At 46.0% G+C, this 21,847-nt stretch overlaps 1 protein-coding gene across 10 annotated transcripts in view; it reads left to right on the plus strand.

Moving 5' to 3' along the window:
* The window catches only part of PNPLA7 (patatin like domain 7, lysophospholipase), a 439,100-nt gene that overhangs the window by 400,540 nt on the left and 16,713 nt on the right, over positions 1–21,847 (plus strand). For 8 of the 10 annotated variants that reach the window (XR_012155225.1, XM_073314045.1, XM_073314050.1 and 5 more), the window contains 2 exons: positions 4,792–4,902; positions 16,795–16,879. Coding sequence is in view for 8 of the 10 variants with exons in the window: in XM_073314045.1 (XP_073170146.1) it covers positions 4,792–4,902; positions 16,795–16,879 (196 nt within the window). In the remaining 2 variants the exon portion in view is untranslated. Of the gene's footprint in view, positions 1–4,791; positions 4,903–9,865; positions 10,005–16,794; positions 16,880–21,847 lie in introns of those variants that run through there. The other 2 variants (XR_012155226.1, XM_073314052.1) reach the window with 2 other exon arrangements.

Genomic DNA, 21,847 nt, shown 5'->3' on the forward strand with positions numbered 1-21,847 from the left:
TATGCTCATTGTCACTGTTGTAGAGCTATACTATTGTTCTCCACCTGCTGCTGGCTAACGGAATAGATGTTTGCTTACATGCGTGTTCACCCTCATCCATTCCCTTAGTTCATAACAAGTAGTTATTCGTTCCACTGCCCTAGTTGTGTTGGGAAGGATGGAAGCTTAGAGCTGAGCGTCGTCAGCAAACTGGATTCCTACGTGTGCGACACGTTTCCTCAGTAACTCTCCTAACACCCTCTCACACATTCCACAAGAGACATGAAATCAGCCCTGCAGAGCTCCACGTGAGAGTCCTCTGGGCAGAAGACCAATTGCCCCGGACCATTCTTTCCGACCTCCCAGAGGGGTCTGAACACTCAGCAGCACCCTGTGTCTTCAGCTGTCCCAATCACACCTCATGGCCTGTGGTGTCAGCATGGACCCTTCTTTCTTGTTCATTGCTAGGAGAAAATCCTCACCCTGTGCAACCAGTGCAGTTCCTGCTCAAACACGTGACTGACCAGAATGTAGGAAATCTGAGGAGAGTTGAACTTCCCACACCATCTCCTGGATGGGTTGCGAGCTGTTGAGACTGTCAGTGTCAAGTGATGCTTTATTAACCAGGGGCTGCATGATAGCTTTTTCAGTCAGGCATCCTGCTACCTATGGGAGCACTTACATGAGAGGAAAGTGATCAGGAACAGTCAGCATGGATTCACCAAGGGAAGGTCATGCCTGACTAATCTAATCAACTTCTATGATGAGATTACTGATTCTGTGGATGAAGGGAAAGCAGTGGATGTATTGTTTCTTGACTTTAGCAAAGCTTTTGGCATGGTCTCCCACAGTATTCTTGTCAGCAAGTTAAAGAAGTACGGGCTGGATGAATGCACTATAAGGTGGGTAGAAAGTTGGTGGGTAGAAAGTTGTCAGGCTCAACGGGTAGTGATCAATGGCTCCATGTCTAGTTGGCAGCCGGTGTCAAGTGGAGTGCCCCAGGGGTTGGTCCTGGGGCCGGTTTTGTTCAGTATCTTCATAAATGATCTGGAGGATGGTGTGGATTGCACTCTCAGCAAATTTGCGGATGATACTAAACTGGGAGGAGTGGTAGATACGCTGGAGGGCAGGGATAGGATACAGAGGGACCTAGACAAATTGGAGGATTGGGCCAAAAGAAATCTGATGAGGTTCAATAAGGATAAGTGCAGGGTCCTGCACTTAGGACGGAAGAACCCAATGCACAGCTACAGACTAGGGACCGAATGGCTAGGCAGCAGTTCTGCGGAAAAGGACCTAGGGGTGACAGTGGACGAGAAGCTGGTTATGAGTCAGCAGTGTGCCCTTGCTGCCAAGAAGGCCAGTGGCATTTTGGGATGTATAAGTAGGGGGCATAGCGAGCATATCGAGGGACGTGATCGTCCCCCTCTATTCGACATTGGTGAGGCCTCATCTGGAGTACTGTGTCCAGTTTTGGGCCCCACACTACAAGAAGGATGTGGATAAATTGGAAAGAGTCCAGCGAAGGGCAACAAAAATGATTAGGGGTCTGGAACACATGACTTCTGAGGAGAGGCTGAGGGAACTGGGATTGTTTAGTCTGCAGAAGAGAAGAATGAGGGGGGATGTGATAGCTGCTTTCAACTACCTGAGAGGTAGTTCCAGAGAGGATGGTTCTAGACTATTCTCAGTGGTAGAAGAGGACAGAACAAGGAGTAATGGTCTCAAGTTGCAGTGGGGGAGGTTTAGGTTGGATATTAGGAAAAACTTTTTCACTAGGAGGGTGATGAAACACTGGAATGCGTTGCCTAGGGAGGTGGTGGAATCTCCTTCCTTAGAAGTTTTTAAGGTCGGGCTTGACAAACCCCTGGCTGGGATGATTTAATTGGGTATGGGTCCTGCTTTTGAGCAGGGGGTTGGACTAGATGACCTCCTGAGGTCCCTTCCAACCCTGATATTCTATGATTCTATGGGCAGATTCTGATAATCTCCACCAGCAACGGACCCAACACTTGCCCTGGTGCTTCACCATTCAGGATGGGCATGGATCCAACTCACAAACTGTGGATCAGGGGGGTGGGGAAGGGATTCCAGCCCCTCCAGAGCCTCAGTGAATGAGACTGGCCGACACTAAAAGATGAACAAGCATTGACCCCTCAAACCATTGTTCTCTGTCTGTGGAAGCAGATAGTTCAGGGCCAAGTGAGTGATTTGAAGCCACAAAGTAACTTTATATTCTTTGCAACAAGAGAAGCTTGACAGTAGATGATTGGGGGCCATGCAGATATACCAAGCTGTCATCCTGCTTTAACAGATCTGATGGAGACACATTTCTTGACTTCCTCCACTGGCATACCAGCCAAACACCCTATGACTTCACCTGTCGCAGGGTCTCTGTAAACCATGGTGACCCGAGTGGGCATTCATGGGCTACTGTGTCAAAGGTTTTTATTTACCTATTTATTTAGATTTATACCAAAATAAAAAAGGGGTATCTATCCAACACTCCAGACACCTCTGCCAAACAAATATGAAGTGAGCTGTAGCTCACAAAAGCTTATGCTCAAATAAATTTGTTAGTCTCTAAAGTGCCACAAGTCCTCCTTTTCTTTTGCGAATACAGACTAACACGCCTGCTGCTCTGAAACCAATTAAATTTAACAGTCACTGAGCATACAATTCCCTGCTGATTCCCCTCAAAAACCCACCTGTGCAGCACCCCATGCATCTAGAAAGCCCTTGCCATATGTCCTGAAGGTCACCTGATCCAGGCTATTTGGGGCCATTCTAAACAAACACAGAATATAGGTCATGTTGATAGGCTGGGGAAGCAATGACTTTGAACAAGAGTTGGGGGTCATGGTGGATAATCAGCCAAACATGAGCTCCCAGTGTGACGCTGTGTCCAAAAGGACTAATGGGATTTTTGGGTGCATAAACGGGGGAATCTTGAGCAGGAGTAGAGAAATTATTTTATCTCTATATTTTGCACTGGTGTGACTGCTGCTGGAATACTGTGACTAGTTCTGGTGTCCACAGTGAGAGGGTTCAGAGAGTAGCCACGTGAATGATTAAAGGATTAGACTCAAGGAGCTCAATCTATTTACCTTAGCAAAAAGAAGGTTAAGGCGTGACTTGGTTACAGTCTACAGGTACCTATTTGGGGAGCAAAAATTTGATAATTGGCTCTTCAGCCTAGTAGAGAAAGGTCTTAACGTGATAGTATGGCTGGAAGTTGAAGCTAGACAAATTCAGAGAGGAAATAACCTGTAAATTTTTGACAGTATGGGTTTTCAATCACTGGAACCATTACCAAGAGTCATGGTGGATTCTCCATCACTGACAAGTCAAGATTAGATGTTTTTCTAAAATATCTGCTCTAGGAATTATCATGGAGCAGTTCTCTCGTCTGTCCTATACAAGAGATCAGACCAAATGATCACAATGGTCCCTTCTGGCCTTGGAATCTATGAAACCATTGACAGAATGCTCTGAAGGCTGAACAGTATTTTCCCTCTGGCCTGTTGGTGATCTCCCAGGCTCCATTCACCTCCAAGGACAGCCCTCTAAACAGGCCTTTCTTCCCCGTCAAGATGTGTCCCGATCCTAGACCACAAGAGTCAGTGGTCTGTCCGGGAGTTCCACTCCCCCGCGACCTCCAGTGCCATTCCAGACACAAGATCCAGAGTGTGACCTACAAAGCTAGGAACCACTTGGGGCAGATTATGGTCACTATGAAACCTTGAGCTGTTCCTGACACTTATTCTGTCTGTCAGTGATAGACCTGGGAATAGAACCCTGGAGTCCTAACAACCACTGCTGTAAGCACTAGAATTCAATTCTTCCCAGAGCCTTTTCTGCTGCTTTGTAGGAAAAAGAATAAGGGCATATCTTCACTAGCAACGTTGAAGCATTGCTGCGACAGCACTTTAACGTGGCTGTGTAGTCGCAGCACCAGGGCTTGGAGAGTAAAAAAAACACCCCCACGAGGAAAGTAGCTACCAGCGCTGGTTTTTTCACACTCCTAAGCGAGAAAGTTGCAGTGCTGTAAAGTGGCAGTGTAGACAAGGCCTAAGACTGGAGTTATTTTTAATTGTTTTCATGCTGACAATATGGGTGCCAAGTTGTCATTCCCAGTGCAAATTAGAGTTCTAAAGGGCTGGAAAATGGAGTATATGCATTCAAACTCCCCCAGGCACTTGAGCAGTAGTTACTTATATCACCTCTAACAGAACCTGAAATTTGCATGTAAAAGCAAGAGCCCCTACGTGCTGGTTGGCTTGTGTGTATTCATGATTCACATGTACAGGTCATTTGGCAGCAGTGCCGATAGTAATTCCTGTGTCAGACCTGGCCCAGCAGGGAGGAGGCCCATATTAATTAGCTTTGCTGTTGTCTTTTCCCATACAGAGATTTGTACAAGAAGGCCTTGGGATACAAATAAATCCTTTGCTCATGTTTCATTGGTGTCTCCTTATATGCAGCACTGTCTGATGTGCAGTACTGCACAAAGCTGTCTCCAGAAAGATGATTGTAAGAAGTGGCATCTTCCATAACGTACATTAGAGCCAAAGGTCATGTGAGCTTTCTGATGTAAAATAGCACCTTGCTCCAGTTAATGGCTCCCATTTCATAGGCTGAAAGTTCGGAGTAACTCTGAGCTGAAGCAGTAGATACTGCATTCTAAATCCCAGGCCCAGAGCGTGGCGCTGTGCTTAGCACTCTGGTTTTAGAGCAGGTGGCGTGGAGCATGGTGTTTTTCCAGTTGATGATGATGATGATGAGTGTTTATTTCTGATTGTCTCTTTCCAGGAAGTGGGATATCAGCATGGGAAGACAGTATTTAATGTCTGGGGCAGGAGCGGAGTCCTTGACAAGATGTTAAAAGACAGGCAGGAGATCTGCAAATCCAAAACATCAGGTGTAAGTGTTCAGTTTAAAAGTACTCTTCTCATTACATGATGCCACCCAGCAGCCAGCACACAGCTGAGCAGAGCTCTCTGACCAAGGCATTGCTGTATAATGTGTTAAAGGCGATCAAAGCGGGAAGGGTTTCTCATGGACCCTTACTGGGAATATAGGCACATTCATTAAAAATGCATTGCAGTAAAGTTAGTTATTCTCTAATTTTTAGCATCGGGAGTTATTTTTATCATGTTCATGCAATACTCAGTGCCCAGGCATCCCTCCTGCTCGCTGATGATGGTTTGCTAGGCCTGGGACTCTTCTCTGATCAGCTGCATAGTACTCAGCACCAGGCAGCTGAGAAGGCACTGTTGGCATGTTAAAAATCTCACTGTCTGTCATATCCACTGCTCGGTAGTCATGAATGTAGCATTAAGTGGCTTTCAACCACTGTCAGAAATCTTGCATTATGCCCTTACTGTGTTCAGTCCAGTACCAAAATGCCTGCACAGCGTATTTCAGGAAAGGAATTTCATACAGCAGCCGTCCAAGACCCTGTGAAGGCTTGAGACATTGCCATCGGTGGTAGTTAAAGGACAAGTTTTACTTGTACCACCTTCTCTACTCATGCTATCTGCTTCAGCACATCTGAGTAGCCAATGTTTAGGTTGCAGAATTGAGCTGGTCCTGACAAACCTAAGGGTTACTTAGTGTGGCTGAGTCGTTATAACCATACTGAGATTTCCATGTAGAGCAGGAGACAGGACTTTTTATGGCTCATTGGGGAAGGGAATCCCTGTGCTTCAAGACAGGACTTTCTTTTCTTTCTGAGCTTTCTCTCCCCCTCCACCCCCCCCATGCTATAAAAACTCCAGGGCCCAGCAGGCATAGGGGGGCCTCAGGGAAGGGACCTTGGGCATAGGCATAGTTTGACTTCTATTTGGGGGGAGGGCAAGGGCCAGCAGGGCTCGAGCCAGCTCCACATGGTGGGGTTCAGGGAGGGAGCGCCACCTTCACCCCCTGACTCACCTCAGCAGGCCACCCATCTGTCTGAGTTGTGGGAGGGACCGCAACCAAAAATTATAAGTCAAAGGTGGGGGACTCAGCTCAAAAAGTTTGAAAATAGCTCAGGGTGCAGAGAGGGAGTAGCTAGGGACTGTGTGCAGGCAAGGGAGTATCTCAGGATGCAGGGAGAGGGTAGTTCAGGGTGGAGGGAGGGGTAACTAGGGGCTGTATATGGGCAGGGGGTTAGCTCAAGGTGCAGGGAGGGAGTAGCTAGGGTCTGTGTGCAGGCAGGGGGGTTGCTAAGAGCCCTGAGGTTACAAAAATGATGGATTGATGGGAATGGCTAACAGCTGATTGGACACATGCCTGCATTTTTGGTTCCTTAGTGAGGACTACCTGCTTGGGGTGTATGCTCCAGGGTTCTTTGGTTCTGCCTTATCAAGGTCCAGTGTTCAAAGGGGTTAGCAAGGATTTCAGTGTAGCTCACCACAATGCTAAAACTTCTGAAATTAAATCAAGAAAACCAAAGCTGGGTTTGACATCTAACTTCTCTTTTAGCAGCCTCTTCTGTGTCTGAAGGAACTGGTTTGCTGCTATAGGTTCCAGGGTCCTTTTTAATCACCTGCTTTTTGAAAGTTCTTTGCTAACTTCGAGCAATATTTTACTTTCCTATTAGGCCTTTCTTTAACAGAGGTACCAGTGCTGTGTATGTGTGTCTATCTTCAGCCACCTCTGGGCTGGAACACAGCAGCTGTTTAACAGCATATAGCAACACTACACAACGGAAGAAAACAAGGTACAAAATCCAGAGCGCAGAATGTCTGGCAGTAATACCCCAATTTGGGATGCGGCCAAGATACCAGATACAAGATACCTCTACTCTGGAGAGAAATACTGTGTGTGCTATGGGGTCTTTAAGGACAGCAGGCGTTCCTCAGTTTCACAGCTCATTGGAACCTCAGCACTATGCCCCCGAATACCAGGTTTGGAGGGAAGAGTGCTACAACAATCCAGTTGTACAATAGTGTGCAGACAGCGGGATGAGAAAATAAATCTCTCATTCTTATTGCTGGCCCAAACTAAAATCCACTCCTTATCCACATGTTCTGGGGAGGCAGCACAAGATACAAAGGGTCCTGTGCCTGGGGATAGCAGGAGCAAACCAAGGGCCCAATCCAGCAAAGTGCTGCGTGCCTTCAACTCCCTTGTACCCCAGGGTTGGACTTTCCTCCTCCCTATTTCCAGCATTTCAAGGTTGAATTTATACTATGAACGGTACCCAGATCTCTAGGATTCTCCTCAATACACCCTTACTCTCACACTATCTCTCTTAAGGCTGAAATGCTGACAACAGAAACAAGTGAAGCCTGATAGAAACAGAGTTCACTTGACCAGCTCCACTTATCCCCATAGCAGAGAACAATCCAATATTTCCCACTGGCTCTCTTCAGGGATCCCATCTACGTGAAGATTGTGGCCTTGATGAAAGATTAATACAGTGTAGCAGACTCTTTAGTTGTATCTTCATTCCTTTACTAATGGGTGTATCAAGCAGAGAATATTTTTTTCGCTCCTGGATTTAAAAACCCAGGATTTTTCAGAAGATATCTAATAAGTAAGAGACAGCCCCTCCCCCATGTAACTGAGACAGGAACATGTTTTTTGTGGATGATGTTTAAGTGTTTTCTCTCTCTTCTTTACATTGTTCCTTTTGGGGAAGAATTAAGCCAGGACGGGGAAGCACTGAAACGATCCTGGAGGGGATGGCATGCCAGCCTCCTAGAATGTGTGCCCGGGCTCCAGGGCACAATGCCTGTGCAAGCACCCCTCCAGTTGGGTTATGCACGGAAGCTTCCACGTGGTATAAACTAGCAGATGCCCCTGAGGGAAGCGCTTACGGTTCTGATAGTGTCCTTGTGATTCCTGGCATCCTTCAAGTCTTTGTCCTTTCCTTGTGCCCATGCCAACTTATGCTAGTTTCCCTGCAGCATCTTTTGGGATAGGCCCTGCATGGTTTTTATCTATGACTCAAGCTGTTCTCTCTGTTCCTACTCAGTCTCCTGTGAGGTCAGTTCTGGTTCCATTTATCTCAGGAGTACCCAGCAGCACGTGTCCTCATCAACACTTGCCACAAACGAGTGCAGGTGGTCTTTATTAATTGCATTTTTGTTTGAGGAAAGGAGAGAGGACTCCCCAAACACAACAGAGTACCCGCCGCTGGGAAAGAGCTGTGGATTCAACAGCACAACTGCAATGTCCTCATCTCTTTCACAGCTGGAAGCATCTGTGTGTCCTTCACTCAGTGTCCCACATCAGGAATCCACAGCGTGTCTGTGTTCCTCTCCTGTTCTGGGAAGTGATTCTCTGGAAGAGCCATACCTCCATCCTGTCAAAGGCTTCCCACTAGGGTCCCTGACTTCTTGTGCCCAAAACCAGGACTGAATGACTCGTCCTTCTCTTCAGCTGTGCAACTTCCTTTTGAGCCCTCTTCCCTTCTTCTACACTGAAACCTGCCTCTTGAGTCCCTGATGTTTCATTTCACTTAATTTCTTAATTCCTACCTGTCCAGAATTCCATCTGTCCATTGTGTCCCCAATTGCCCTGGGGAGCTGTTAGTTCAGGATCCTCACTGTGCCTTAGTCATACCAGTATTACATACTATCTGAGTTAGAAATTCAGTGTCCAGAGAGATCCATCTGTCACAGCCCTCTTGGGAGAGGGGTGACTCAGAGGGCTCTCCAGAAGGGCAAAGCCATGGAGTTATGGAACCCCATCAAAAATGTCATAGCACTTACACTGCTAAAAATGTCATAGCCTCTCAATGGTATCCATTTGAGGGGATGGAGAAGCACCGTGTTGGCCTGCAACACGTCTGCAGAGTGTGTATTCATTGCTTTTACCTTTTCTGCATGACATGCATTTTTGAAAAGGAGATAGTGAATTTTCTGTTAGTTAATAGAAATTAAATGTAGGAAATCACCTCCTAAACCTTTTGTCCACATACATATTACACACACAGTTTGCTAAAAGAACATTTATTAAGATTGCGAAGTCAGGAAATGCCAAAATTAAAGTTGCCTAAGTCAGCCACCTTGTGCATATACATTAGGTTACAGTCTTTAAATTACATTGTCACATAGCGTTTTTTCCACAGGATCCCTGCCTCATTCAGTGCACAGGGTAGGCCTGCTCTGGGCGTGAATCAGGGTTGTCGTTAGTAAGGGAGGCTGTTTTTTTCAAGGACCGCTGTGCTTCATTTCTTGGAGAAATTGGCAGTTGTATAATGAGTAAGGCAGGGACTGCAGGCAGAAAGAGGAGAGTCTCATGGCTGAAGCAGGTGAATGCTGCCCTAGAGAATTGCATTCTATCCCTGCCTGTGCCACGGAGTTTCCATGTGAGTTCCCATGTAGTGCTGGGCAAGTCACTTAAACCAAACTGTTCCCAGGTGCTTTGAACATAAAAAGTGCTATATATAATGCTGAGTACTCCGAAAAATCCAGTCCTGTGTCTCAAACTGGGCACCAAAAATAGTGGAAACTTTTGACTTTGAATTTTCTGTGCTTCAGTCCCCCATCTGTAAATCTCCTGCCTGCACTTCATAGGGGTTGTGAAGAGAAATTATTGTTTGTGAAGAGCTCAGTATAGTGATGAGCACCATAGAAAAACCCTTAAGGAAGTTAACAACTCTGTCTTCAGAGTGGGGTTTGAATAATGCTCAATAAGTAAGACCTAGGGCTACACCAGACTATACCATGTGATAGTACTGAGCATGCTACTGTGGGGGGCAGAAACTTGGCCGATGACAGTGGCTAGCAAAAAGAGACTGGAGTCTGTCCATCACAGGTGGCTGAGGAAGATACATAGGGTTACTGGAAAGACAAAATGTAACACACGTGAGAGTAAACGAGCTGACAGAGCAGGATGTGTTAGGAAATACCACCAAAGGAAGACTGGTTGGGATATGTCCTCCATCTAGTGAACACGCGAAGCAAGCCCAGAACTGGTTACCTGAGGGAGAAAAGAGAAAGCGAGGAAGGCCAAGGAAGAACTGGCAGAAGACGGTGACAGAGGATACTGACTGCACTGGCATCACCTAGCAACACATACCACAATTAGTGAGTAACCATGATCAATGGAAGAACTGTACTGACCCATGTGTCAGAGGCATAGGAGGAACTGAGGTCTAAAGTGGACAGAAAAAGTGAAGAGCCACCATAACAAAGAGGTATTAAAAAGACTTAGACGAGTCTGGGTGGCAGTAAGACCTAGTCATGGATAAAGGGACCCCAGGTGAGCAGTAAATGATAGTTCTCATTTCTGTCTTATGGCTGTTGGATGATTTGTGTAAATTGAGTCAATGTTCACAGCCTACTTTCCATGTGTTCAGGCTACATAAACCACCATGGCAGTGAGCACTAATTGGTCTCCTTGTTGTCTTGTCACAGCAGAGGCCAAGGATCGAAGGGGATTGCAGACTACATTGCTGTCTGCACTCTGTAGGTGGGTCCCTCCGTGGGCAGGGGCAGGATGGGAACAGATTGAGCTACACATGGACAGTGAAAACGAAACAAAATATTGAATAGCTGTTTAAGTGAGACTCATCATCCTGTGAACTAAATGGGGCAGGGTGCAGTGGGAAAATAGTATGTGCTTGTGTAATTTAAAAACTGTCATAATGTATACACAGAAGGGGGCCGAATTAAGGGTGCACAGACAGCCTTAATTCTGATATTTTCTAGCTTTTGAGCTCTTGACTTTGCAGCCTTCATGTCCTTTTTTGTGTATAATTTCCTAGGGGTTTTAAAAATCAAACTGAAAACCAGAAATTTCACTGTGTGTCATCGTTGACACCCACATGGTTCCTTGGCAGATCTGGAACATTTAGATCCACTGCATGGATCTCTGCCACTTGAGCTAATGGAGTACCTGTTAGCAGTCATAGGTTGTTATACTCTATGTGAACCAGCAATAGAGGGGAATGAGACACAACTTTGCCAGTAGGTTTCTGACAGCAAAGGAAGAGTGAGACTCTGGAATCTTGGGCTCCATTCCAGGCTCTGTAGGGGAATGTGCACTAGTGAGCACAGACTCTTCTGCCTGCTTTCCCCCAAGCTAGACCCCTTCTGCCCCATCACTTCTAATCTATGCCAGTCCTGTCTCTTCCCCAGTCCTGTCTTCCTTGCTTTCCAGTCCCAGTCTCCTTGTCTAACCTGTCCTAGTCTCCTCCTCTGGGCTTACTATCTGAATCACAATCTCCCACTTCCCACACTCACTCACAGTCTCCTTGCACAGCCAGTCCCAGTCTCCTCCTATCCCATCAGCTCCTCATCCAATCTCAGCGTTTCTTCTCCCCAGCCAACAGGCTTCTAGTCTCCATCCCCCTATATTTCTCTCACCAGCTCTCAGTCCTAGTCCTGCCCACCTCAGCTCCCAGTACCAGTCTCCTTACCTTACCAATACCAACCTCCCTTCCTCACCCCAATGGCCTTGTCCAGCCAGTCCTAGTTTTTCTGCACACCACTCGAATTCCAGTCTCACCAGATGGCTTGACCTAATCTACTCCTTTCTCTCTTCCCCATCCAGCTTTTGTCCGCTAAAGTTTGGTAAAGTTATGAGCAATGGAAAACAGGATCTTATAATGGGACGTGACAGGCAGCTTTATAAATAGGCTTGTGCTACCCACCCCACCTGTAGGAATGGGGATTGAATTATAGATGTCATAAACAATAAAAAAGCATTCGTAGATTGTCTAGTGCTGCGTCCAGTTCTGCCTCCACACTTGGGCTGTAGTGGAAGGGCAATCTCTTCATTCGGCCTAGAGAGCTGTGTCCTCTGAATTCTGAGAGAAGTTAAGCTCAGCAAGATAAAATTCTGATTCCCAGCTTTTAAGACTCCCTGGATACTGATTGGTAGGTGAGGAGATCACATGATTAAGGCCCTGTTTACACTACAAATATAACTGTGCCAGAGAACCTTCTTACAACATAGATATTTCCTGACCTGGTTACAAACATGGTGTGAACATGGTTTTATAACCAGACTTAGCCTTGGTCATACCCTGACATGGCTGCTTTATTTCTAGTGGAGACAGTGTTAATGAACTACTGACCTGGAAGCTGTGGTGATAAAACCCAGTTTTTAGACTCAGAGTGTTTGATTTGTGAGGGGTTTTTTTGTTTTGTTTTTTGTTTTTTATAGTTTTGATTGTTCTAGGGAAATCTTTCTGAAATGATCAGAAGCTCTAACTGAGCAAACCTCATATCCTGGAGGATGTTATTAACCACTTGAATTAGACTTAAACTCTGCCCAGCTCACTGTGTACGTTTTTCACTTCTGAAAACAAGTGATTTTGCAAGGAGTAAAAGAAGCTGCTGATGTTAGCTAAAGCAAAAAGAAAAGGAGTAATTGTGGCAACTTAGAGACTAACCAATTTATTTGAGCATGAGCTTTCGTGAGCTACAGCTCACTTCATCGGATGCATACTGTGGAAACTGCAGCAGACATTATATACACACACAGATCATGAAACAATACCTCTTCCCACCCCACTGTCCTGCTGGTAATAGCTTATCTAAAGTGATCATCAAGTTGGGCCATTTCCAGCACAAATCCAAGTTTTCTCACCCTCCACCCCCCCACACACAAACTCACTCTTCTGCTGGTAATAGCCCATCCAAAGTGACAACTCTCTTCACAATGTGCATGATAATCAAGGTGGGCCATTTCCTGCACAAATGCAGGTTCTCTCACCCCCCTCCAAAAACCACACACACAAACTCACTATCCTGCTGGTAATAGCTCATCCAAAGTGACCACTCTCCCTACAATGTGCATGATAATCAAAGTGGGCCATTCCCAGCACAAATCCAGGTTTTCTCACCCCCCCACCCCCATACACACACAAACTCACTCTCCTGCTGGTAATAGCTCATCCAAAGTGACCACTCTCCCTACAATGTGCATGGTAATCAAGGTGGGCCATGTCCAGCACAAATCCAGGCTTTCTCACCCCCCCCCCTTTTTTTTTCCGGGACACACACACACACACACAAACTCACTCTCCTGCTGGCAATAGCTCATCCAAACTGACCACTCTCCAAGTTTAAATCCAAGTTTAACCAGAACATCTGGGGGGGGTTAGGAAAAAACAAGGGGAAATAGGCTACCTTGTATAATGACTTAGCCACTCCCAGTCTCTATTTAAGCCTAAATTAATAGTATCCAATTTGCAAATGAATTCCAATTCAGCAGTTTCTCGCTGGAGTCTGGATTTGAAGTTTTTTTGTTTTAAGATAGCGACCTTCATGTCTGTGATTGCGTGACCAGAGAGATTGAAGTGTTCTCCGACTGGTTTATGAATGTTATAATTCTTGACATCTGATTTGTGTCCATTTATTCTTTTACGTAGAGACTGTCCAGTTTGACCAATGTAAATGGCAGAGGAGCATTGCTGGCACATGATGGCATATATCACATTGGTGGATGTGCAGGTGAACGAGCCTCTGATAGTGTGGCTGATGTTATTAGGCCCTGTGATGGTGTCCCCTGAATAGATATGTGGGCACAGTTGGCAACGGGCTTTGTTGCAAGGATAGGTTCCTGGGTTAGTGGTTCTGTTGTGTGGTATGTGGTTGTTGGTGAGTAGTTGCTTCAGGTTGCAGGGCTGTCTGTAGGCAAGGACTGGCCTGTCTCCCAAGGTTTGTGAGAGTGATGGGTCATCCTTTAGGATAGGTTGTAGATCCTTAATAATGCATTGGAGGGGTTTTAGTTGGGGGCTGAAGGTGATGGCTAGTGGCGTTCTGTTATTTTCTTTGTTAGGCCTGTCCTTTAGTAGGTGACTTCTGGGAACTCTTCTGGCTCTATCAATCTGTTTCTTCACTTCCGCAGGTGGGTATTGTAGTTGTAAGAAAGCTTGACAGAGATCTTGTAGGTGTTTGTCTCTGTCTGAGGGGTTGGAGCAAATGCGGTTGTATCGCAGAGCTTGGCTGTAGACGATGGATCGTGTGGTGTGGTCAGGGTGAAAGCTGGAGGCATGTAGGTAGGAATAGCGGTCAGTAGGTTTCCGGTATAGGGTGGTGTTTATGTGACCATTGTTTATTAGCACTGTAGTGTCCAGGAAGTGGATCTCTTGTGTGGACTGGACCAGGCTGAGGTTGATGGTGGGATGGAAGTTGTTGAAATCATGGTGGAATTCCTCAAGGGCTTCTTTTCCATGGGTCCAGATGATGAAGATGTCGCAATATAGCACAAGTAGAATAGGGGCTTTAGGGGACGAGAGCTGAGGAAGCGTTGTTCTAAATCAGCCATAAAAATGTTGGCATACTGTGGGACCATGGGGGTACCCATAGCAGTGCCGCTGATCTGAAGGTATACATTGTCCCCAAATGTAAAATAGTTATGGGTAAGGACAAAGCCACAAAGTTCAGCCACCAGGTTAGCTGTGACATTATCGGGGATAGTGTTCTTGACGGCTTGTAGTCCATCTTTGTGTGGAATGTTGGTGTAGAGGCCTTCTACATCCATAGTGGCCAGGATGGTGTTATCAGGAAGATCACCGATGGATTGAAGTTTCCTCTATTCCAGCTATTACCAGCAGGATAGTGAGTTTGTGTGTGTGGTTTTTGGAGGAGGGTGAGGGGGTGAGAGAACCTGGATTTATGCAGGAAATGGCCCACCTTGATTATCATGCACATTGTGAAGAGAGTTGTCACTTTGGATGGGCTATTACCAGCAGGAGAGTGAGTTTGTGTGTGGGGGGGTGGAGGGTGAGAAAACCTGGATTTGTGCTGGAAATGGCCCAACTTGATGATCACTTTAGATAAGCTATTACCAGCAGGACAGTGGGGTGGGAGGAGGTATTGTTTCATGATCTCTGTGTGTATATAATGTCTGCTGCAGTTTCCACGGTATGCATCCAATGAAGTGAGCTGTAGCTCACGAAAGCTCATGCTCAAATAAATTGGTTAGTCTCTAAGGTGCCACAAGTCCTCCTTTTCTTTTTGTGAATACAGACTAACACGGCTGTTACTCTGAAACTTAGCTAAAGTAGTATGTAAGTCCAACTCCAAGAAATAAAGCTGTTTCTTTTTGCTGCTGCTGCTTTCCTATCTGTCCTACAGGAGTGTTATTTATTGCATCCTCTATTGCTATCAATATCAAATATTGCTATCAATATCAAATATTACCAGCTCACTGGATAACTTTAAAAGTGCATGAGGTAAGGATCATTAGACAAGTGCCCCAATTCTAAGCCTGCTTTCCCCAACACAATGGATTTTAGGTCTGTTACTTATTTATGCTGTCAGCCTGCCTGTACATTTCATTAAGAGACAAGGTGCGTGAGGTAATATCTTCTATTGGACCAATTTCTGTCGGTGAGAGAGACACGCTTTCGAGCCACACAGAACTCTTCTTCAGCTCTGGTAAAGGTATTCCCAGCATCACAGCTAAATGCAGGGTGGAACAGATTGTTTAGGATAAGTAGTGAGTACAGATTCCAAGACAGTGGTGCCCAACCTTATTACACAGAAGGGCCAGATAAACCTCAGCACATCTTTGTGTGGGCCAAACAGATTCTACATATTTTAAAAAGAAAAGGAGTACTTGTGGCACCTTAGAGACTAACCAATTTATTTGAACATAAGCTTTCGTGAGCCACAGCTCACTTCATCTGTGGCTCACGAAAGCTCATGCTCAAATAAATTGGTTAGTCTCTAAGGTGCCACAAGTACTCCTTTTCTTTTTGCAAATACAGACTAACACGCTGTTACTCTGAAACCTGTACATATTTTAATAAGATTTAAAGTCACTTTGTATTGATTGAGATTTTAAGTTCAGCTTGTTTCGTATGTATTTAGATAGGTTGTTTCTATGTACAGTATTGTCTATTTACACACTTGTGTAAACTAAAATGGTAGCCTGCAGGCCGTAGGTTGGGCGCCCATGTTCTACGGGACCATTCCACCCTGCATGTAGCTGTGGTGCTGGGAGTACCTTTCCCAGCCCTGAAGAAGAGCGCTGTGTGGCCCGAAAGCGTGTCTCTCACCAAGAGAAGTTGGTCCAGTAAAAGCTGTTGCCTCTCCCACCTTGTCTCTCTCATATCTCGGGGTCGACATGGCGACAACTACACAGCACGTGCGCTTCATACTAGTCATGTGCCAGTTACCGCGAACATTAAGGATTTGTCATTAAGGATTTTTGCTGGCTGCCCTCATGCTGCAATACTCATGGTCTTCTTCGGGGAGCCCCCCACCAGTGGATGTGAGCCATAGTGTGTGTCTGAGAGAGAGGAAAAGAGTGAGAGAGTCTCCTGGCCCTGTCTACGACCCCATCTTTGATATGTGCATTCTCATGCACAGGCTGGGAAGCATCTAGGCAACTCTCCCAATGTGCTGGGAACTGAGGGTATAAAGGGACCTGGCCACCACGGCCTCCTGAGTGCCAAAGGAGTGGCAGGATCCAAACACAGCTCAGGGCTCCTAACACTGCCCTATTGGCTCTCCCCCATTTCTCTGTTCGTTAGGGTGTTTGTTGTCCAACTTCTCTGAAGTCTCTTCCAATGAATTCCAGAAATAATGGAAGGAGGTGAGTGGTAATTAGGGTAGCTCCCCTTTTTACCCCCTGGGACTCCAGCGTGTAGGAAAAGGGTGCCTGTGCATATGGGCCTATAGGGACTGCTGACTGTAACCCAAACACACGTCTCCCAAGACTGGGGCTCCATGGGGGCAGTCATTTTGGAGAATCCTGTTACGGTGGTAAGGGTCTGTGTTTTCCATGGCAACCATCTCTGAGAATTTCTGTTTTTGTGGCTTTGTGTCTGATGTTTAATACAACTTCAGTGCCTGGTATTTCTTATTCCTGTGCATGCATTTGAATAATATACATGTATTTTGCGTTGTATTTCAGATTGTGACCTGTCCTAGCACCTCTTTCACTGATTTGGCAGAAATCGTGTCCAGAATTGAGCCAGTCAAAGCAGCTCTGGTAGATGGTGAGTTGGCTTATCGAGACAGTTATATGACAGATGATACACTTTTCTGGGTGAAGATTATTGCTACAATATACAAAGTACATAGTGCTATCCACATGCTTGTCTCTGCTCAATAGCAATCCAAGGAATACTGTCAAATCATCCCTGTGTTCTTGTTTGCCCTCACGTGAGCTCTGTTCATTAAGTAGGAAATTATTCCTCACTATTATTGTCAGCTTGGGCATCCCATCCTGGAGGAACTTAGACTTTAGTGATAAGGAATGCTTCTTGGGTTCATCTTAATCCGCCTTCCTCTGCTCCACCATGCCTTGAGTCTACCCATTCCCCATAGGCAAGGCTTCTGAAATGAATCCTATTTATACTTTTTCAGTTGCATTTCTTGTGAGCCTTTCAGGGATGTGAAGTGCCATGCCCTGTACATGAAGTAGGCCTTATTTTCTCCCTTTTTCCCTCAGCGTTAATGTTTTGACAACGCCCCAGTGCAGCCTCAGCCAGGCAGAAGCCAGCTCTCCCTCAAACCCTCCTCCCCACATTATGTGGAAAGTGCTGAGTTGTAGATTGGGGTTTTGTTGATGTGGCCACCCAAGTTGTTGTGTCTTCACCTTTTGGCTTGGTCATCTATAGCCTTGAGATGGGAAAGTAGGGTAGTTTGGAGGCCCAATGCAGGGAACTTTCCCCACTCTTATTAAAACAGTGCTGAATGATTCACTAGCTCACATTTTATTTCCTCCTCCCCACCCCCACATTGGGAACATCAGCACATTTAGAGGCTTTTTCAAGCATTTCTTATTTCCCATTCCCTCTCTCACTTAACGAGGCTCTAATGGGCAATACCGAAAAACACGTAATGGCTGCTATGCGTGTGCACACAGTTGCTACACTCCCAGGGGTTCTCAACCTGTCTATCATTGTGGGCCACAGGTTGAGAAGTTAGCAGCCCCTCCATCTACAACTCTGTTGCGATGTCCCTGCAGCTCTTTGACATGCTAATTCCCATCCCTGTGCCTAATGAAGAAAATATTAATGAAATATATTTAAACAGTCATTAAGAATAGGAACAAAAGGTTCTGCATAACACGGTTACTAGTGGCATGACTGTTTAGACCAGTTGTGATTTAAAAGCTTTATTGCAGCAACCTGATCCCCAGTAAACCTCCTGCTCGCCTGCCTGGTAAGATCTCACCGCACTGTCAGTTACAGAAACAGGAATAAAACTACCTCTGTAGCATAGGAAAATTCACAAGCTAAAGCAAAAGATAACCGAACGCATTTCCTTGCCTACTTACAATTTCTGTAGTTTTAGATCTATTATTCCAGATATATTTTCAGGAGCTGCTGTACCTGCTTGGTCTCTCCCTCCATCTGGAGAGGGAACAACAAAGAGAACACAAACAAAATCTTCCCCCCTAGATTTGAAAGTATCTTCTTTCCTCATTGGTCATTCTGGTCAGGTGCCAACTAGGTTATTTGACCTACTTAACCCCTTACAGGTAAGGCGATTCAGTACAGCTGCCAAGGAGTGATTTTATGCTACCCTTCTCTCTATATTTATGACAGCTGTGCTCAGGGATTCACATATGCACACCTTAAAGTGAAGTTAATGAGTCTGACTTCAATCTTAATTTTCCTCACTTCTGTGCTCTTAAGGCTTCTATTTCATCTATAACTAGCTCAGAGGTGCTCACATATTAAAAGGGCCAAAGGTCAATGCAAGAGACATTGGGAGGCCCAGTGTGCTTTAATCCAAGGCGTAATAGGGCACAGGGCCATCCCTAGCTATTTTGGTGCCCTACACAGCCCCAGGCCTCCGTGGGGGACAGGGGCTGGCCACTTCCTGCGGGAAGTGGAGTGACCCGGCCCCAGCCTGCTCCACTCCCCTGGCTCCCAGCCGCACCGCCAGCAAGTGCTGGGGGGCGGTTACCCCCTCCCCACAAGCCAAGGGAGCAGAGCAGGCTGGGGTCGGGTCCCTCCACTTCCCGCAGAAAGTGACCAGCCTCCCCCGCCCCCATCCCCCCACGGAGGCCTGGGCCCCCAGGCTGCTCTGCTGCCCTGGCTCCCAGGCTTGGGGGGAGGGGGGAAACGCCCCCTCCAGCACTCACTGGTGGTGCAGCGGGGAGCAGAGCAGGCGGGGGCCGGGTCGCTCTATTTACCTGTGAGTGCAGGCCCGACAGCTTCTGGAGTCTTCAGGGGAGTGGGGGCGGGGCTGGGGCAGGAGTCATGGGGCAGGAGCAGGGCAGGGGCTGGGGCAGCACGCAGCTGTGCAGGGCACCAGGAAATGTGGTGCCCCAAATTTCCTGGTGCCCTACACAGCTGCATGAGGGTAAGGACAGCCCTGATAGGGCAAGTGAAAAATGGCACAGCTCAGCTCTGACTTCATTTGCCCTTTAACACAATTTTGTATGTTTATTTTCTTTGCCCTTTCTTTGTAATAGCACTGGACATATATAAAAGAGCCATTCTTCTCCACTGGAGATCACTGGTACAGAAGACAGCTTAAAAGAGTGTTGCTGTCCATTATGTCAATGTATACTGTTGGGGACACACATATTATCATAGCTACATAATTAACTCAAGCAGCATTTAAGCAATAAAATGGTGTGTAATCTTTTTACTGCACTAAAGACATTCTAAAACCCCCTTAGGAAAAGTAATTATTGTGCACATGCGGCAGCCTTAGGGTCTGGCTATTTTAAAAAATAATTCAATATAAATGTCTAAAAAGTACCAGTCCACATAAGATTGTGGCAGACTGCCCCTGATTCCATGATGTACAGGGGCTGGCCACCTCCTGCGGGAAGTGGAGTGACGCGGCCCCAGCCTGCTTTTTTGGAAGAGTTATTGGCACACAAAAGATCTAACCCACAGAACCTTATTCCTTCGCATCAGCTGTATCACCTGCAGAAATGGAGTTATAAAAGAGAAACAAAAACCACACAGAATTAGCAAGAATGGGCCTGTGCCTCCCAGAGCAGCCATGTGATCTTTTCACCATCATCCTTGTCTTCCCCCGCCTCTCCTGCTTCTGGTTTCTCTGTTATACTCACCTCTTGTCATGTGTAACATTTGGATTGTTTGCTCTTTGAAGCAGGGACCACACCTTCCCGTTTGTTCTCTAGTCTAGAGCACTGTTGCTGAGTGCTGTAGAACTGCTGAATAATGAAAACCTTGGGGAATTACCACATTGGAATAGCCTAGTGTATGTGAACGCATTCCACTCTGCAACAGAGACTATTGCCATTTGTTTTATTTTGTGTCTTTCTGAACCAAGGTGATTGGAAGTGGATAAAGCACCTCCCACAGTGGGCTCTGTTCTTGCAATACAAGTATGCAATAACATTAGTGACCACACTGCTGTTGGAAACATTTGTTTAGAAAGCCATCTCAGGCTGTTTGTTCACTTTTAGCTCAAAGTAAGTTTTAACAATAAAGTTGTAAACCTCTGAAAATATTATCATCTGTGGTAAACTTCAGGTGCAGTGAGTTTAATTCCAGCATTTCCTCACCAAGTTTATATCAAGGGCCTCCTTTTTAATCATAGCCATTATATTTAATTAAAGCTACAAATTGCTCTCTGAACCACTACAGGAAAAAGTAATGGCCAAGTGTTTTTAATCTGTTTTCTGCCAGCTTGTTATAGCCATTGTATTAGAATAAAATGCTAAGGAACAGAATGTACTGTCATCTGCAGAATGCAGCAGATGCTATTGACTGTTCCAACGCGAGCAATACTTAAGTAATCAGCTAATTCATTTTAAGTACAAGACCTGTTCCTCAGAACCAAGTTGAAAAAGACTTTTCTTCTTCTTTATCATGTGACGCCTGTGTGGCCCTTCGATACACAGTCCAGTGGTGTCTGCGTTTGCCAAGACTGTTGGGATCACAGGTGGGATTACCCTTATACTGCTGCTTAGCAATGAGTATGCCATCCTCAGGGGCTTTAACATTTCCATTTGGGCAAAATCGGCCTTTGCTTATAAATAGACACCAGGCTAAACCTTTGAGTTATCTGTTCCCTCGCAGCAATTATCTGTTCCCTCCCAGCAAATCTCTCTGCTCTTAGAGAGATTTCAAGTAGATCATTAATTGTGTACATTTCACTTAAACCCACCCCTGCTATCAGAGGGTTCAGTTTGACATTATTGATACTAGAGTTAGATCCCCATTGAAATCAGTAAGGCTCCACATGGGTTCAGGGTTCACTTTGCACAATGCTTATTACAAGGCTAAGGCCCTAGAGACTAACGAAGTCTTAATTACTATGGCAGTGCTCTAGCACCATCACAGGAGGGAATGGTGATTAGGGCAGAAGTGCAAACCTCATGGAAACTTTAAAAACAGACAAGCCAAATGTCACGGGTGTTTTAAACCCAAGAGAATCTGGGCTTACCTAGGGGGCTAATAGGGAGCAGGATTCCTCACACAGGCCAGCGCTGGGGACACTGGCATGTCTGCTCTGACAGCCCCCCCATGGGAAAGGGGGACAATTGATTTAAAATGTGGAGTTAGTTTAGGGTTGTAGAGGTCAGCTAGGAGGATCCAGCAACTCCCATGGTTGAAGGTGTTCATCCATCTCGCAGTATATGCCCCATACTTGGTATCTACACAGATAACTTTGTAGCTGTTAAGCATCTAGGTGAAGCTGGTTTAACTGCTACTGGAACATCTGCTCCATGTCCCTGCCCACTCCCTGCAAACCCACCAACGTTTCCAACGTCACAAGAGGATGGTTATTTTCCTAACCCCCCCAAAGCAGGAGCGGTGATCTAGTGACACAACTAGAAACCCGGGTCTCTGCTTGCACTGTATATGTAGCCATGGTGGATCTGTCTGATCACCGTGTGTGGCCCCCTTCAGAGAACTCTTTGTGCACTTCACAAACAGGAATTCGTTTATCCTCAGAACCATCTTATGAAGTGGAGCAGGATTTTACAGATGGGGAATTGAGCCACAGAGGGATCCAGTGACTTG

Source organism: Lepidochelys kempii, chromosome 16, assembly GCF_965140265.1.
Source record: "Lepidochelys kempii isolate rLepKem1 chromosome 16, rLepKem1.hap2, whole genome shotgun sequence".
NCBI lineage: Eukaryota > Metazoa > Chordata > Testudines > Cheloniidae > Lepidochelys > Lepidochelys kempii.